Source organism: Coffea eugenioides, unplaced genomic scaffold, assembly GCF_003713205.1.
Source record: "Coffea eugenioides isolate CCC68of unplaced genomic scaffold, Ceug_1.0 ScVebR1_3272;HRSCAF=4458, whole genome shotgun sequence".
NCBI lineage: Eukaryota > Viridiplantae > Streptophyta > Magnoliopsida > Gentianales > Rubiaceae > Coffea > Coffea eugenioides.
The window spans coordinates 12,244-31,775 of record NW_020863833.1 but is presented as its reverse complement, the minus strand read 5'-3'; the positions used below and the strand labels follow the sequence as shown (position 1 = coordinate 31,775).

Genomic DNA, 19,532 nt, shown 5'->3' with positions numbered 1-19,532 from the left:
TTCTTCCATTTTTGTAATCAGAACTAGTCCTTCCATCTTTCCATGTATGTATAATAAGAACTTCAGCCGATAATTCTCTTCCGTCTTCTTCTTGTCCTTCACGTTTGCTCCTACAGTTTTTGTTAGTTAAAGTTGAACTGCCATTTCTGGCATTGCCTAACACAAGAAATTGAAGTAAACAAATATATATCTATGCAGAATGGAGAGATTTGCTCGATCCCTAAATGCAAGCCAAGCCTATAAATACCACCCATTGCTTTCCAAGTTTCTCATCCCTCGGATTATTACAGCAAAATCTTAGCCTTTACAGATTCTAGTAGCCACCTCTGATAAGAAAATGAACAGCAAAATGAGATTTCTTGCTGTCCCATTTCTCTTCATTTTCTTCCTCTTGCCATCAGCTGAGAGTGTAACGTACAATGTGCAGAGTTACGGGGCGAAATCTGACGGAAGAAGTGATTCCACGAAATCTTTTCTGAGTGCATGGGCTGCAGCTTGTGCCTCAGTTGAGCCTGCAACAATTTATGTTCCAGGAGGAAGATATTTGGTTGGTGGAGCATCATTTTCGGGCCAAAATTGCAAGAATAATGCTATAACCATTCGCATTGATGGAACCCTTGTTGCTCCATCTGATTATAATGTCCTTGGACATACTGGTAACTGGCTCACGTTTGAAAGAACTAATGGACTTTCGATTTACGGTGGAACTCTTGATGGCCAAGGGACTGGTCTATGGGCTTGCAAAAACTCCGGCAAGAATTGCCCTACAGGAGCAACGGTATGTTGTATAGCCTCCACTGCTTTGTGTTTTTTTTTCTTCTTACAAGAATCGACAACTTTCAAACTACTTTAAAGGGTACAATACTAAAAGCAGCCTCAAGATTCAACTACAGGTGCAAGAGTTTGAGCGCCTGACCTACAACCAAGACTGAGCATATTACTTTAATTCTGTTGTAGTATTTGTCAAGCAAAATAATCCCACAGAAAACTAGTTTAGTATTGTTTTTTATATTAGATCCACGAAAGAGAAAAGTGGCATTTGGAGTTTTACATGATTCCTTAATCAAATGTGTCTTCATTTTCATCCCTTTTTACCAAATACCAAATAGAAAAACCACAATGTGCTTCTGAATTAGGACGAATGACTAATCATTTCCCTTAATTTGTTTCTTGCTTTTTATGCTGCCACAGTCACTGGGATTCTACAATTCAAACAAAGTCTTGGTCAGTGGATTAAGTTCGTTAAACAGTCAAATTTTCCATATCATCCTCGACGGCTGCCAAAACACTAGGCTAGAAGGAGTAAAGATTTCAGCTCCAGAAAACAGCCCAAACACTGATGGAATTCATGTCCAATCATCTTCTGGTGTTGCAATTACTAACTCTCACATTGGCACTGGTGATGATTGCATCTCATTAGGCCCTGGAAGTTCCAACATATGGATTGAGAATATCAACTGTGGTCCTGGCCATGGAATAAGGTATCAAAATCGGAAACTTATTAAGAGTCCATTAAAGTTCTTTGCAGTTGCTGTAATTCTGATTTATTTACTCAATACATCGATTTTGTGCTTGTTTCAGTATTGGCAGTTTGGGAAGCAATTTGCAAGAACCAGGAGTTAAAAATGTGACAGTTAAAACTGTTACACTTTCGGGCACACAAAATGGTCTGAGGATAAAAACATGGTGATAAGGTATAATTTGTTAGTAAATTTATTATTGATTTCCCCTTCTATCCCTGACAAATATTGTGTTAATTGCTGATATTTACTCATATTTGGTATTTGGAATCAATTTCAGGAGTGAAGCAGAAAATTACCAAAAAGGAGGGACTTGTATGGAAAAATGCAGACTTCTAAGGGCTTCAACCTTTAGGTCCTTGAGTTGGTGGGGACCACAAGCTAGTGCAAGGCATTTAGTCATTTGGGCTTTTCAAAGAAAGCAACGTAGAGAGACTTGGAACAACAAGTACTTGGGAGGCTTTGTCCACATGTGCGGGGACCACGGATAAGAAGCATGAGTCATCTGGACTCTAGGAAAAGAAACGTACAAGACTTTGAATTTGGTGTGGGGACCACTAGAGATAGCATTAGACTTCCTTTTGGCTTTAAAAAGGGAGACAAACGTGCAGAGAACTCTTATCAATCAATAGTTTTAGTTTAGACAGTTTTTAGCATAGTTTTAGTTTCGTTTCTTTCTTGGCTCTTTTGATGGCCTGGACCTCAATGAAATTACTTGAAGATTTTCTCATGAGGCGTGGCTAAGTTTGTCTGGCCAAGAACAACGAAGGACTTGGTTCTACTAAATTTGTGAGATCGAATTAGTTTTTATTTATTTTCATTATTCACTGGTATTTGTCTATCTTCTGCTTTATGTTCATATGGTTGTTTTATTATTCGATTATCCAGGGCCCGGATTCTAGATTAATTCAATAACCTGAAGCCAATTAGGATAGTTAAATCCGTAATTGTTTAATTATTCTAAACTGGTGGCAACTGGCATGATTGGGTTTGTGTCAGGGAGATAGGCAGGCTAACTTAAAGAGACCCTCGTAGCGTGTTGATTGGTTAGAATTAGGCTCTTCTAATTATTCATGCAATTAGGGAATTGAACTTCTATGGTCGTACCTAGGGTTATTTCCTGATTAGAGAAATAGTCAACGGTCGTACCTTGGCTATCGACAAATTGAGGAAGAGTTGGTTGTTTATCGCGTGTATGACAACTATAACTAATTTATCAGATAGTAACTGGAATAATCCTTGCATCTGTGATCGAATTAAGTGAACCATCTCCGAAGTTGTCTCTTGGCTAGAGTTCGTCCATTATTATTTTTATTGTGATAATTAGTTATTTGAGTTGTAGTTATTTTATTTTAATTAATTTATTCCGAGTAATTTAGTTACTATCATTTTCAAAACCCCCCATATCTGGAACTTGAGAAGAAATTAAATTATCCCCAGTCCCTGTGGATTCGACCCTGCTTACCGCTATATACAGAATTTGTATTTTATTTAAGCAGGTATTTATTATTGCACAGGTTTGACGCCTGTCAATTTTTGGCGCCGTTGCCGGGGACTAGTGTCAGATTAATTTGTTTCTTTTTGAGTTCATCTTGTTTTTATTTTTTATTTATTTTTCTCTTATTTTTTTTATTATAGTTTATGGCTTCTAACACTCCGTATTTTGGTGATAGACTGGATTTTGTTTCCGGGGAAGGCGATGAGACTAGTTTTTTTGCTAAGTTTGCATATAAAGAGGCAGTAAACTCTATTAGAGAAAGAATGGCTGCTGCAACCTGTAAAATTTGTTATGCCAGGGATCATTCGACCGGTATGTGCCCCGAATATCAAGATAATCTGAGTGTCCCACTCAATAATTATGGAGATTTTTCACCATGGTCTCAAACGTGGTATAACCCTAATCCAAACGGGTATGATCAAGGATGGTGGGATAACTCCAGTTATAATTATACAACAGGGCCACTAGATTTTCAACAGCTAGAGTCTCAAGAACCGTCATCCATGTCAGGTATGTCTCTTGAAAAAATGGTTGAATTAATAGCTACTAACATATATCAAATTCAACAGGAGGTACAAAAAATGAGTGAAGAGATGAAAGAAGCAAGGCTTGAATGGGCATTTAAAACGAGCGAATTGATTTCTCCAGTTTATGAAGAATTGTCCTCACCGACTATTATCGACCATGAGGAAGATGAGAGTGCAATTATTCTGACAAAGGACATGGTATTGCAAGGGTCTCAAGAAGAAGAATCTAAAGATGCAGTTGAAAAGAAAGTTGAAGCGCAAGAATTGAGACCCCAACATCAAATGGTTCAAGTGTATGAATCCAGTGAACAATCTCCAAATGCGGTGACATCTCCTCCATTCCTTGATCAATATTTTCCTGACTCTTATTTTTTAATTCCTGTTAGTGAGATTGATTTTATTATACCAGACGATTTTGAATTTCATGCCAGGAGTAAATTAAGAGTCATGATGGCAAAATATCTCAAACCAATAAGTGCTCTTGATGGAGGAGTGAGTGAAGATTTAAGATTATCACTTGTTTGTTTGGTGCCATTTACTAGTCCATGGAAGCCCGTAGCTCGTGTGCTCAATAATTACTCTATTTACGAGGGCTATCAAGATTACATAGAAGATGAAGCACTGAAACGAGCCACAAGATTTTATCCTCCATGAATACACATGAAAATGTCTAGCCAAAGACATTAAAGAAAGGCGCTACTTGGGAGGCAACCGAAGACTATTTGTTTTAATTTTCGGGCATTTTTGAAGTTTTAGTTAAGTGTTAGTGTCAAGTAATGATTTGATGTTTGGTGGCAGGGGAATTAGCAGTTAGGCGTGCCCACGCCAGGCGGTCACGCCTGAAGGAAAGAACTTTTCGCTCAGGTTCTGCGACCTTCATGGTAGTTAGACGTGCCCACGCCAGATGGTCACGCCTGACGGAGGAAATTTTCGTTCAGGTTCTGCGGGCTTCATAGCAGTTGAGCGTGCCCACGCCAGGTGGTCACGTTCAAGCAAAAAAAAAAAAGGGGCGGCGAAAAGACGAAATTGCCCTTATTATTTAAAAAAAAAAAAAAAAAACTTCCGTAGACCTACTTCTTCTTTTCTTCCTTTCTTTTTTTTTCTTTCTTTCTTCTTTCTTCTTCCTTTTCTTTCTTTTTCTTCTTCTTCTTCTTTCTTCTTTTCTCCTTGCCCGCCGCCGTCCACCAAGTTTCAGCCCGGAGCGCCGCCCTCCGCGCCGCCACTTGCAGCGCCGCCCACCACGCCTGCTGCCCAGCTGCGCGCCGCCACTTGCAGCGCCGCACGCCACCAGTCTCGCGCGACCTCGCCCAGCCTCGAACGACCTCGCCCCTGCGCGCGACGCAGCCCAGCGCCCGTGCGAGCTCAGCCAGAGCTCCAGCCGCGCATCCCCCGCACAGTCCACCAGCTCGCGCGCCACTCCCCACCGCACAGCAGCAGCACGACGCCAGGCGCGCGCATCTCCAGCAGCCAAGCGCGCGAGCTCCAGCAGTCATTGCGCGCGATCTCAAAGACCACCATCGCAGGCCACGCGCGTCCCTCCTCAACCTGTCAAATGAGCTGAAAAATTTTTCTCCGGTGATATCTCTCTCTCATTTACTGTCACTAATTAGCTGAGGCCAGATTATTAGTTCTAATTAGCTGAGGACAGATTTTTGAATTGTTAGCTGAGGCCAGACATTTTTATGGTTGATTTGAGTGCTGTGATATCATCTGTGGTTGGTTGACACTATTTGTCCAATTTTGGGGTGGAATCTGAAGTAATTTGGGGAAAATTTCATTGTTTCCATGTTTAATTAGTTTTTGAGTGAAGTTTTTATGTGTTTATCTACTTAATTGATTTTTGGGCTGTTTAGTTTCTATTTGTTCAATTGTTGGTGTTTGGAGCTGTGTTCGGAGACCCCTATTGCACCCTTAGTTGAGTAATTTTCTGGGTTGGTTTGTTGAATTAGTATTGCCATTGGTTGACTCTAAGTACCTTGTTTGGGGAGTATTCGGTTTTGTGATTTCAATTGCTAAGCTCATTGGAGCACTTGCCGAGATTTTGAGTTGCATGATTTCTGCATTGACTAATATTCGGACCACCACTGCTTATTGTTTGTAATAGCTGCTTTGTTGAGACTTTCGCCTAGTCCTTAGGTGCCTGAAGTTTCCATTTTCTTGATTGGGGTGGCCGTTTATGTTGCTTCATTATCTGTGGGATGCACCAGTGGTACTGGTTGGGGTATTATAACTACATTTGTTGCCACTTGGTTCTAGTTGGTGGGCTACTTGATCGAAAACTGCCAAACATTTTGATTTAGTTGTAGTCCAAAATTTGAACTACTATTGCTGGTTTTGACGGTTTCTTGGCTCATTTGCTAATTTCGGTTGGTTGAGTTGTGTAATTTCTTATCCAATTGGAACCATTTGGACAGATTTTGGGTGGGCAATTTTTGTCGCTCTCTGTTGATCTTTGGGAGGCATTTCTGACCGTATTCTACGTATTCAAATTGGTTGAATTCACTGCTTTGTCGAGGTTATTTTTGGTATCACTTGAGTTCTACTTTGCTGATTTCTGTCTTGCGTCCCTTGAAGTGCCTTTGGTTGGGTATTTTCTTCATTTGTTTGTTGAATTGGAAGGCTACTGTGCCACTTCCATTGCTTATTGCTGTTGGTGGCGTCTAATTGACTTGCTGGAGTATTTTACCTATTGATTTCAATTGCTAAATCTTTAGGGCATTTGTTGGGATTTTGGGTGGCTATGAGTCCATTTGCTGAAATTCGTTGCTTTGTTTAATCAGTCGCATTGCTCCTAGTTTGCTTGAGTGAAATCGGTTGGACGTCCTTTGCCTGTGGAGTTTAACTGTTACATTGTTTGGAGTGGTTTTCTGGTACTGATTGACTTGTTGGGTTTAAATTGCTCAAGGCTTTAAATTGCTAATTTGGTGAGCCATTTATTATGCACTACCCTTTTGAATTGGGAGATACCTGTGCTTATTGGGTTGATTGTTGACTTCATTAGAGGATATGGATTTCTACTGATCTGCATTTACTTGTTCCTCTATATGTTGGCAATTTTGTTTCTATTGATTGGGTTACTTGTTAGCGGCAATAGTGAGATCAAGGTTCCCCGCCTCACTCACTGCTGTGGCCCCGCCATGGTCCCCGTGATTTCAGGGAAGTACCGTTGCTCTTTTGCTTACTATTATTGTTTATTTATCACATTGAGGGCAATGTATGAATTAGGTGTGGGGGGATCAGTTGGGGTGCTAGTATTTTTGTTTTTAGTTTCTAGAGGTTTTTCCTTTGTTTTAGTTTGATATTTATCTCCTTTTTCGTTTGTTTTCTTTTCTTTTCTTTTTCTAGTGGTCAGTCTTCATATGAATACCAAGTTTGATACTGGATTGTTGTCTCTAATTCTGCTATTGCCAAGTGTTATTAATAAAAGGGTATCAAGTTGATGTGGTTGAGTTCAGGAACATCTCTTTGGTGTATGTCAATGATTGCTTAACTTTTCCAATTTTTGGTTAACTTCTCTAGGCATAGGGAATGATTGTGGGCATTTTTCATGTGAATTGGTCCAATTATTAATTTTAGTTCTCCATGTTTGGAAATTTGAGGCTGGCTGCTGTTATCTTTGTGATATTTTCTAGTTATTGTGGTATGTTATCGTAAATAAGAGGTGACTGTACTCCACTAGTTGTTACTACTGAGTAACCGGGGATCTTCACCTAAAGTGTCGATTCTCGCGTCAAAAGGTAGTAGTTACTATGAGTGCGTGGTCCCGTAGCAATTAGAGCTGAGTAACCGGGCTCCTCCATCTATCAAATGTTGGAGTTCGCGTCAAAAGGCTCTAAGGGCTATAGACTAAGTCTTTTGTTATTCAAAAAAAAAAAGGAAAAAATAAAATAAAGATTGGGTTAGTATGTGAATAAGTCAGCTTGCCAGTTTGTGATTTTAATGTCGAGATTTTGGTTAATAGTTGGACCATTTGCTGATAAATGTGAGCAACCATTCCTTTTTCTTAGATTAGTTTGCTTTAAATTGGAAAAATTGGTGGTTGGGAAGCTAACCGGAGTGATTTTTCTTGGATCTTAACTGTGATGCTTGATATATGTTTTTCTGGGTATCTTGGCAATATGATAGTTAGAGCAATAGCCATTGTCAAATTTTGGTGTTCACTTGCTGTTCTTATGCTTGAGGGCAAGCATGATTTAGGTGTGGGGGGAATTGATAGGGTATAATTTGTTAGTAAATTTATTATTGATTTCCCCTTCTATCCCTGACAAATATTGTGTTAATTGCTGATATTTACTCATATTTGGTATTTGGAATCAATTTCAGGAGTGAAGCAGAAAATTACCAAAAAGGAGGGACTTGTATGGAAAAATGCAGACTTCTAAGGGCTTCAACCTTTAGGTCCTTGAGTTGGTGGGGACCACAAGCTAGTGCAAGGCATTTAGTCATTTGGGCTTTTCAAAGAAAGCAACGTAGAGAGACTTGGAACAACAAGTACTTGGGAGGCTTTGTCCACATGTGCGGGGACCACGGATAAGAAGCATGAGTCATCTGGACTCTAGGAAAAGAAACGTACAAGACTTTGAATTTGGTGTGGGGACCACTAGAGATAGCATTAGACTTCCTTTTGGCTTTAAAAAGGGAGACAAACGTGTAGAGAACTCTTATCAATCAATAGTTTTAGTTTAGACAGTTTTTAGCATAGTTTTAGTTTCGTTTCTTTCTTGGCTCTTTTGATGGCCTGGACCTCAATGAAATTACTTGAAGATTTTCTCATGAGGCGTGGCTAAGTTTGTCTGGCCAAGAACAACGAAGGACTTGGTTCTACTAAATTTGTGAGATCGAATTAGTTTTTATTTATTTTCATTATTCACTGGTATTTGTCTATCTTCTGCTTTATGTTCATATGGTTGTTTTATTATTCGATTATCCAGGGCCCGGATTCTAGATTAATTCAATAACCTGAAGCCAATTAGGATAGTTAAATCCGTAATTGTTTAATTATTCTAAACTGGTGGCAACTGGCATGATTGGGTTTGTGTCAGGGAGATAGGCAGGCTAACTTAAAGAGACCCTCGTAGCGTGTTGATTGGTTAGAATTAGGCTCTTCTAATTATTCATGCAATTAGGGAATTGAACTTCTATGGTCGTACCTAGGGTTATTTCCTGATTAGAGAAATAGTCAACGGTCGTACCTTGGCTATCGACAAATTGAGGAAGAGTTGGTTGTTTATCGCGTGTATGACAACTATAACTAATTTATCAGATAGTAACTGGAATAATCCTTGCATCTGTGATCGAATTAAGTGAACCATCTCCGAAGTTGTCTCTTGGCTAGAGTTCGTCCATTATTATTTTTATTGTGATAATTAGTTATTTGAGTTGTAGTTATTTTATTTTAATTAATTTATTCCGAGTAATTTAGTTACTATCATTTTCAAAACCCCCCATATCTGGAACTTGAGAAGAAATTAAATTATCCCCAGTCCCTGTGGATTCGACCCTGCTTACCGCTATATACAGAATTTGTATTTTATTTAAGCAGGTATTTATTATTGCACAGGTTTGACGCCTGTCAATTTTTAAGAGTCCATTAAAGTTCATTACAGTTGCAGTTGCTGTAATTCTGATTTATTTGCTCAATACATCGATTTTGTGCTTGTTTCAGTATTGGCAGTTTGGGAAGCAATTTGCAAGAACCAGGAGTTAAAAATGTGACAGTTAAAACTGTTACACTTTCGGGCACACAAAATGGTCTGAGGATAAAAACATGGGCAATGCCTAGCAATGGATTTGTTACTGGAGTTCTGTTTCAGCATGCAGTAATGGTTAATGTCAAAAACCCCATCATTATCGACCAAAATTACTGCCCAAATAGGGCCAAATGTCCTGGTCAGGTATGATCAAAAGGGTTATTATTATTATTATTATTATTTATGTTTTGCAAAAACATTTATTATAAAAAAGATCAGAAAATGGGAGCTGATAAATGTGTACATTAATTTTTTGGCAGGCCTCAGGTGTGAGGATTAGTGATGTGACATACCAAGATGTACATGGAACATCAGCAACTGAAGTTGCTGTAAATTTTGACTGCAGTAAAAAGTATCCATGCAGCCGTATAATTCTGGAAGATGTCAATCTTTCCTACAAAGATCGACCAGCTACGGCTTCATGTGTCAATGCGGGCGGATCTTCATCCGGTCTAGTTGAGCCCAAAGCCTGTTTGTAGGAGAAAATGCATGAAGTTCCATACAGTATTTAAAATACGTGCAAAATAGTTGCACAAATCTTGTAGAAAATAAGGGCTCACTTAAGAAAGTGAAGCAGTCTAGCTTTTTATAATGGTACTGTCAAAGTGTAAATCTTGCTTGTGCCTGTGGCTGGATTGGCCTTGCGATCAACACATTATTTGATATTAATACAACAAAATATGTTCTTTTTGTGGCTTGAACATCTTCTCTCCTTCAGTTATTTGATTTGGTTTATGGAACTTTAAAATCTCTTGGCAAGTAATATGGCTTTAACATCTTCTAATTAATTGTTTATGGAACTTTATCCTTGATATCCTAAACTTTTTTGTTGTGTCAAAGTAATAATGGTCTTCTGGCTTGTCGATCTGTGAAACTCAATCTATTAATTTATCCTTGCATATGCACATAATTGGTTACGACACCTTCACAAATGTTATGTATCTTTGCGTAAAAACTTTATCCTTACTTTAGAAGATCCATAGAGCACATCGTGATGAGCAGCTAAGGCAGAAATATAATAGATTGAGAGACAAGGAACACATCATGCTGAACAACAAAATGTACCTTTTTCCTAGAAGAATGAACAGCGAACTCTTTCCGAGTAGTGGTAGGTAACCAAAAAAAGAGGACGTCTATCTCTCTACGAACAAATGAACAGCGAACTCTTTTCTTTTCCTCGATTATTGAAGAATGACTTTGTGTAATTTTCATCAGTGGGTTTGCGTGAATTGTTCTCAATGAGGAGCAACTAATTTACTTCTTCTACTCAGGGGATAACTGATGAATTGGTTCAATTACAACTGTGAAATCGAATTGATTTTAATATTCGTATATTTTCTAATTTAATTTCTTATATTTGTTTTGCTGTTTGAATATCAAGGGTTTGATATCTAATTCAACCTAGCTAAGAACATTTTCTACCAGTTAAGATAGTTAAATCCGTAATTGTTTAATTGTCTTAAATTAGTGGTAACTAGTATGATTGGGTTCGTGTCAGGAAGGTATAAGATCTAATCTATATAAACCCTAGTAACATGTTTATTGATTAGAATAGGGCATTTCTAGTTTTTAAGGGAATTGAAAAATTAAATCTTACGGTCGTACCTATGGTTATTTCTTGATTAGAGAAATAATTAATGATCGTATCTTAACTATCGACATAGTAAGAAAACGTTGATTGTCATCATTTGTTTGAGAATTATAACTTATTTATTAATGAATAAATAAAATAATTATTGCATCAATAAGCAGTTGTGTGAACCACTTCTGAAGTTTTCTCCTTGGCTAGAGCTTGCTTATTATTTGATTTAATTCTAATTTTCTTTAGTTTGATTTCTTTCACTTAAGTTGATCATTTATTTTAAGAGTAAATTTTATATACACTGACAGTACATATACTATTATGGTTGGATGCACGATACATATGTAAAATTTGGGTTTCAAATTCAAATTCGAATTATGTATCATGCATCCAATGGTGAAAGTATATACACTGTCAGTGTATAAAAGATTGATCCTTATTTTAAGTTTCCAAACCCCCCGTTTAATTCTTGCTTGGAAGGAACAGATTCCCTAATCCCTGTAGAAACAACCCTACTCACCACTGTACTCAATTATACATTTTCTTGAGTAGGATTTTATTATTGCACAAACCCAACACCTGTCATGCTTGAACCCCATATCAAAAGCCTTTTTTTTTGTTAGCATAAAATCTATTCCCAAGAAGCAAAATATACACTATAATTACTATAATAAGTTGATATATAAGGCAATATCAGTCAAATAAACAAAGAGACAATATTGACAAACAAAATCTAGCCAACAATGTTATGACCAAATGATAACAAGAGCAATATTGAAAAGACTAAACAAATTCCAACCCATAAGTGTTAAGTTTATGAGTAAAAGATTATGTCCCACATTAGTTCGAGAGATGGAAAAAGAGCGGTTAATATGTAAGTAAGGGTTCATGATCTAATAGTTTAAACTTTTAGATCAGAATTTGGTTCCGAACTTACATTTTGGACTCTTCGATAGGCTCTTTCGAGATTTTTCTACCTAACAAGTGGTATCAGAGGTTCAGGTTGTGAGTTTGGGTTACTCATGGGCAAGTGGATTCTTCTCGAAGTTGGACCAGTAAAATTTTCTCCTTGATGGTAGACCAAAGTGTCAAGAAGTTTGACTAGTGTTGGATCGGGTGCGCTATGGGTTGGGCAAAGGGGTCCGGTTGACGTTCGACCAAGAAGCCAAGAGTTAGCAAAGGATCCGAATTCCAGTTTGGATATTGAAAAAGAGTGGGTCCATGATTCTAAGAAAAGGTGATCTTAGGTAATAAGATAGGCTTGCATTGAAGACAAAAGAGATAGGACGGCTCATACTTAATACGGATGGATGTTCTAAGGGTAATCCAGGAGTGGGTGGAGGTGGAGGAGTTCTTCGGGATCCAACTGGTTCACCACTGATTGCTTTTTCGGCTTATTTTGGAGAAACTACATCTCTCCGTGCAGAAGCTTGGGCTCTCCTTATCGGTCTTCAAACGTGTAAACATAGGGGATTCGAAAATATAAGTGTGCAATCAGATTCGCTACTCTTAGTTGGGATCATTCAACGAAGTACTCAATGTCCGTGGCAGATTCGAAGGGAGATCAGGCAGATTTGGAAGCTCCTGCAGGAACCTATTCATTTTTCACACTGCTATCGAGAGGCTAACACAGTTGCTGATGCGTTGTCTAATGTGGGCGTTTCTCACCCACATCAAAAGGTCAAGGTATATGACAGCTTTACTATGTTCCCAAGGGAAGCTCGTGGGGCAATTCGCCTTGACAAATTAGGTTTACCGTCAATTCGGAAAATAAGACGTATGTAACACGCATTTATGCTTTGTAATTTTATCTCATCAATAAAATAAAAAGTTGATAAAAAAAAAAAAAGAATATTAAAGTGGATTAGGAGAAGATATTGTAAACTTAGATTTAATGTGAGGGGTTACTCATGAAATGGGAGATTTGTTAGATTTATGAGTAAATAATTATATCCCACATTAGTTCGAGAGATAAAGAAAGAACAGTTAATATGTAAGTGATGATTCGAGACCTAATAGTTTAAGATTTTGGATCAGAATTGAGTTCCTAACTTATATATTCAGATTTTTGATAATTCTCTCGAGATTTTTCTCCCTAACAATAAGAATTCATCAAAACGAGAGTATTCTCATATATTGATAAAAACAAAAATGTGGACGGAGTACGCATGGATGAACGGCTAAGGCAGAGATACAGATTGAGACAAGGAGAATTGACTTTTTGGCTGATTTGGATAATGTTTCAAAGGCTGATTTTAACCCCGCATCAAAGGCTGATTTGGACAATGTTTGAAGGAGAATTGACTTTTTGGCATCGATCATGTGTAAAGAGATCAACTTACGTAGGTTGCCAAAGTAATGCTTCACATGTTCATATCTATTAGAGTACTAATTTTTGGCTTGCAAGAAACTAACTGCATTCAGATTCAATCATCTCACGTGCAATTTTGCGGCCCCGATTTACATTTTAGTTCTCCTAATTGGTAGAGCAATACTTTAGCTAACGGCGGTTGGGAGGCTATATCTACATGGAACACCTGACTTTGGTTGAAAGGCCAATTTTTCACAAACCTTTTTCATTATATGCACGTCGATAAGTTCATGAACCTGCCTGGTAAAGCTGTCAGATTGACCAAATAAAGTCAGAGTCGAATGTATTTTACGAATCCATTTACAGGGCGATCTAATACACTATTTTTGAGGTAAGAATAGCGCTGACTAAGGAAAGCTAAGACAAAAAAAAAAAAAATTCAATAGATTGAATCAAGGTAAACTTGAGTACAAGCCCTTGCAGCATAATCCTTAGACACATTTTTATTACATTTTCTATTTATGAGCTGAACCAATTAGCTAACCAATTTCCGCCATTTGGATGCATAAGAACCCTGAAATGATTTGCTAAACAATAAGGAAGCTCCACATGCACTGTATTGAGAAAGCTAACCAATTTCCACATATTGAGAAAGCTTTCATATTCTTAGTCAACTTCTTTACTGTTTGGGGTACAAACTTTGTCAAACTCCTAAAGAGCCATCTTGGGGGGCAATTTCTGTAAGTAGAAAGCTTTATGTAAAAGCTACCAATTAAGGGGAAAATTAAGCACATGAAAAACAATTTCTAAGAAATTCAGCATCTGACTACTTAATTTCCTTCTGTAATTAATTTCGGGTTCGCGGGTTGGTGGGTCGACCCGAAATGACCCGAAAATTAATTTTAATTTTTTAATTTACCACTGTAATTTCTAATAAAATCAATTTCGCACAAGACTAATTACATAATCAAGTAATAAAAATTTAAATAAATAATTCCAAACCAAATCTAAAATAAATTAAAATAGTATAAAAGTAAAAAATAATATTATACATTATTTGTCCAAATATAATAATTTCAACTGCACACAAGTTAAATAAATTCATTTAGGATTAATTGATTAATGCCTTTGGAAAAAAAGAATAACTTAGTTTAGTTAGATAAAATATTTTTTATGTTTATTAAATTATATTTAATTTGAAAACGGGTTATCGGGTCACCCACGGGTTGACCCGAATTTGACCCATTTTTTTCGGGTTCATCGAGTTCGACCCGATTCTGACCCGAACCCGCGAAATCTCAACTCAAACCCATTAATTTCGTGTTAGGTTCATGTCGTGTTTTCAGGTCGTGTCGGAAATTGCCACTCCTACTGAGTCTAAACTTTAATTAGATTGGGCAAAATTTGGACCTAAATATTAGGGTCGAATTAAATGTGACCCGAATTTAAATCATGCTAGACTCGGGCTTGATTAAGGTCCAACTCATAAGTGAATATAATTATACACATAAAATATAGGGTTAAATGTAGAAAACCCCTACAAACTATTACACTAGTTATACTTTACGCCCTAAAATATTTTAATAGGCATTTTACACCCTTAGTCACCTAAAAAATAGCACAAAATTTCAGACTATTAGGGTCAAAATGGTGGAAAAAATGAAAATATTGAGCGACTATTGTTGCAATTTTTGAAATCTCATAATTTTCTTCAATGCATCATAACGCCATAACTTTATATAATCAACAAAATTTCACTTGAAATCTTGACAGAATTAAAATTGGGGTAGAACCCAAAATTTTTCATATGAATTAAACACAATAATTGCAACAAAGATTCAGCATTGAGCCAAAATTAAAACCCACATATTAGTAAACAAAATATTAGACTCAGAAATTTCAATAAAACACCTAAATTATTTACTCTTCCTTGATAACAAATTTTTCTTATGTAGGCTAACTTGAAATATGTAGTAAAATAGGGTTACTGAGATGAAGTTAATTTTCTTATCGTTTTCTAGTTGACTAAGGGTGTAAATTGCCTATTAAAATAGTAGTTTGGAGTGCAAAGTGCAACTACAGTAATAGTTAACCTAAAATATATGTAACAATATATACAATTCATAATTACACAAATTATGACATAAAATGTTAATAATTTATACATAAATTTATAGTAATCCATAATTATAAAATACATATTATATATAATATGTATTTAATTTTGAGTTTGACTTGAGTATGATTTGAGTCTAAAACTTATATAATAATGTGAGCTCAATTTGAACCTTTTAATTCAAACTCAAAAACCGAGAGCCCAAATCCCAAAAATATATATAATTTGTGAACTGAATTTGGACTTGCCAAAACCAGCTCAGAAAACCCAATTGACACGCCTATTTGATACGACAAGGAAGTTGAAAGAGATGATAAATTTCTATTTTGGTTAACGAAAATAATGAATGAACATATGGGGTAATTTGGTTGAAAGAATGAACCGTAGGATGCTATGTTGTTATCTCTTATTATGGTCTTGTAGGAGTTTTAATTGGAGTGAAATTCTTAATTGGAGGAGTCTTAATTGGAATGAAATTCTTATTTGACGGTAATGCTAGAAAAACAGGAATAAATTAAATGGAATTCTTAATTGAAATGGAATTCTTATTTGACAGAAACCTAGTGGTGTCTTTCAAACTTGCACATGCTGAATTTTATGGGATAAATTAAATATGAAATGCTAGAAAAATGGAATTGGGAGTCGGAAGATGTATGAAGATTTGTCGTTGAAAACCCCTACTCAAATTTATATAGATATAGATAATTAGATATAGATATATGTATATCTCAAGACAAAAGAATTAATTAAAGTTACATACGATATGGTATTCAAATACTGAGGTTTGAAGTAGGGCAATAAAATGTAAAGATGATCAATTAAAAGAGAACATATGTAACACCAATTCCAATTAACTTCACATTATTTATTACTTCCAACAAGGGTATGATCGACAGTACGTAATCCAAATAATTATTAGTGAGTAAATAGCGTATATAAATGAAAATATTCCAACTAATTACTAGTAAGTTCAAGTTATAATAAAAATATTTTTGCGTGAATTTGGAATGTGTTTGGATTCAATTGATAAACATTACAGCCAAGATGATCTCAAGTTTAACAAAACATTGCTCATAAAAGAAAAAGAAAACTATTAACCAATTCATAAAAAACCTTTTGATGAGCAAGTAGTTTAGTTTTTCACTGATTAGCTCAATTCATTACGTTTATTTCTAAACTACTCAAAAACAATGTTTTAAAAGGAAGAGAGACAAATAAAGCCTTCTTCCTGAGGAGGATATAGCCTACATTGATCCATGCTACTCTATCCTCAAGAAATTACGAGTTGGAATGCTACAGAAGAGCAATTAATGGAAATTTACAGGAATGTTTGCTTCCAAATTACGAAATTTTAGCTACCCAATTAATGGAAAGCGAACAGTGTGATCACAGAATATTTCTTCCATTTTTGTAAAGTCTTCCATCTTTCCATGTATGTATAACTGCTTCTCATGTCATAAGAACTTCAGCCGATAATTCTCTTCCGTCTTCTTCTTCTTGTCCTTCACGTTTGTTCATACAGTTTTTGTTAGTTAAAGTTGAACTGCCATTTCTGACATTGACTAACACAAGAAATTGAAGTTGAAAAAAGTGACTTGCTCGATCCCTAAATATACGCCAAGCCTATAAATACCACCCATTGCTTTCCAAGTTCCTCATCCCTCAGATTATTACAGCAAAATCTTAGCCTTTACAGATTCTAGTAGCCACCCCTGATAAGAAAATAAACAGCAAAATGAGATTTCTTGCTGTCCCATTTCTCTTCATTTTCTTCCTCTTGCCATCAGCTGAGAGTGTAACGTACAATGTGCAGAGTTACGGGGCGAAATCTGACGGAAGAAGTGATTCCACGAAATCTTTTCTGAGTGCATGGGCTGCAGCTTGTGCCTCAGTTGAGCCTGCAACAATTTATGTTCCAGGAGGAAGATATTTGGTTGGTGGAGCATCATTTTCGGGCCAAAATTGCAAGAATAATGCTATAACCATTCGCATTGATGGAACCCTTGTTGCTCCATCTGATTATAATGTCCTTGGACATACTGGTAAGTGGCTCGCGTTTGAAAGAGCTAATGGACTTTCAATATACGGTGGAACCCTTGATGGCCAAGGGACTGGTCTCTGGGCATGCAAAAACTCCGGCAAGAATTGCCCTAAAGGAGCAAGGGTAGGTTGTATAGTCTCCACTGCTTTGTTTTTTTTTTTTTTTTCCCTTACAAGAATCGGCAACATTTAAACTACTTTAAAGGGGTACAATACTAAAATCACCCTCAAACTTTGATTGCAGGTGTAAGAGTTTGAACGCTTGACCTATAACCAAGACTAAACATATTACTTTAATTCCGCTGTAGTATTTGTCAAGCAAAATAATCCCACACAAAACTAGTTTCGTATTGTTTTATATTGGAACCACGAAAGAGAAAAGTGGCATTTGGAGTTCTAGATGATTCCTTAATCAAATGTCTTCATTTTCATCCTTTTTTACCAAATACCAAATAGGTGTGTGCTATGAACTGAAAAATCACAATGCGCTATGAGCATGTACCTTGAAATTTTATTCCCCGTTCAGTTGAACTAGAATGTATGACTAATCATTTCCCTTAATTTGTTTCTTGTTTTTTATGCTGCTACAGTCACTGGGATTCTACAATTCAAACAAAGTATTGGTCAGTGGATTAAGTTCGTTAAACAGTCAATTTTTCCATATCAACCTTGACGGCTGCCAAAACACTAGGCTAGAAGGAGTAAAGATTTCAGCTCCAGAAAACAGCCCAAACACTGATGGAATTCATGTCCAATCATCTTCTGGTGTTGCAATTACTAACTCTCACATTGGCACTGGTGATGATTGCATCTCATTAGGCCCTGGATGTTCCAACATATGGATTGAGAATATCGACTGTGGTCCTGGCCATGGAATAAGGTATCAAAATCGGAAACTTATTAAGAGTCCATTAAAGTTCTTTTCAGTTGCTGTAATTTTGATTTATTTAGTCAATACATCGATTTTGTGCTTGTTTCAGTATTGGCAGTTTGGGAAGCAATTTGCAAGAACCAGGAGTTAAAAATGTGACAGTTAAAACTGTTACACTTTCGGGCACACAAAATGGTCTGAGGATAAAAACATGGGCAATGCCTAGCAATGGATTTGTTACTGGAGTTCTGTTTCAGCATGCAGTAATGGTTAATGTCAAAAACCCCATCATTATCGACCAAAATTACTGCCCAAATAGGGCCAAATGTCCTGGTCAGGTATGATCAAAAGGGTTATTATTATTATTATTATTATTTATGTTTTGCAAAAACATTTATTTATAAAAAAGATCAGAAAATGGGAGCTGATAAATGTGTACATTAATTTTTTGGCAGGCCTCAGGTGTGAGGATTAGTGATGTGACATACCAAGATGTACATGGAACATCAGCAACTGAAGTTGCTGTAAATTTTGACTGCAGTAAAAAGTATCCATGCAGCCGTATAATTCTGGAAGATGTCAATCTTTCCTACAAAGATCGACCAGCTACGGCTTCATGTGTCAATGCGGGCGGATCTTCATCCGGTCTAGTTGAGCCCAAAGCCTGTTTGTAGGAGAAAATGCATGAAGTTCCATACAGTATTTAAAATACGTGCAAAATAGTTGCACAAATCTTGTAGAAAATAAGGGCTCACTTAAGAAAGTGAAGCAGTCTAGCTTTTTATAATGTACTGTAAAAGTGTAAGTCTTGCTTGTCAAAAGTTCATGGTTCTTTTATGGCCTTCTTGACCAGAGCCTGCCCTTGCGATCAACACACTTGATATTAATACAACAAAATATGTTCTTTTATGGTTTTAACATCTTCTCTCCTTCATTTAAAATCTATTTGCAAGTAAAATGGCTTTAACATCTTCTAATTAAATGTTTATGGAACTTTATCCTTGATATCGTCTAGAAATTGAAATCATATTCATATTTGACAAATTTGCATATTTTAAAATCTCACGGAGGTCCTTGATTTTTTTTTATTTAGTCCCTGAACTAATTATGAAGTCTAATCAGTGGCAAAGCTAGAAAAAATTCTCAGTGGGGGCAAAAGCAATACTAAAATTTTTTACCTACTCTTTTTCTAGTTTTTTAAACAAAAAAAAAAATATTCACCAAGAAGTACAAAAGATGCATGTATTCCATGAAAAACATAAAAAGACAAACTCAAAATTATTAATGTAATAATAATTTTATTTCAAAAAGCAAACT

At 36.5% G+C, this 19,532-nt stretch overlaps 2 protein-coding genes across 2 annotated transcripts; both read left to right on the top strand.

Moving 5' to 3' along the window:
• The first annotated feature begins 349 nt into the window (after window positions 1-349).
• Window positions 350-9,774, top strand: LOC113757751 (polygalacturonase-like). Its single transcript, XM_027300866.1, has 4 exons — window positions 350-778; window positions 1,192-1,481; window positions 9,211-9,439; window positions 9,556-9,774. The coding sequence occupies exons 1-4, from the start codon at window positions 350-352 to the stop codon at window positions 9,772-9,774; spliced, it is 1,167 nt and encodes a 388-aa protein (XP_027156667.1).
• Window positions 9,775-17,039: 7,265 nt separating this feature from the next.
• Window positions 17,040-18,978, top strand: LOC113757752 (polygalacturonase-like). Its single transcript, XM_027300867.1, has 4 exons — window positions 17,040-17,468; window positions 17,935-18,224; window positions 18,325-18,553; window positions 18,671-18,978. The coding sequence occupies exons 1-4, from the start codon at window positions 17,040-17,042 to the stop codon at window positions 18,887-18,889; spliced, it is 1,167 nt and encodes a 388-aa protein (XP_027156668.1). The 3' UTR covers window positions 18,890-18,978.
• Window positions 18,979-19,532: the final 554 nt, after the last annotated feature.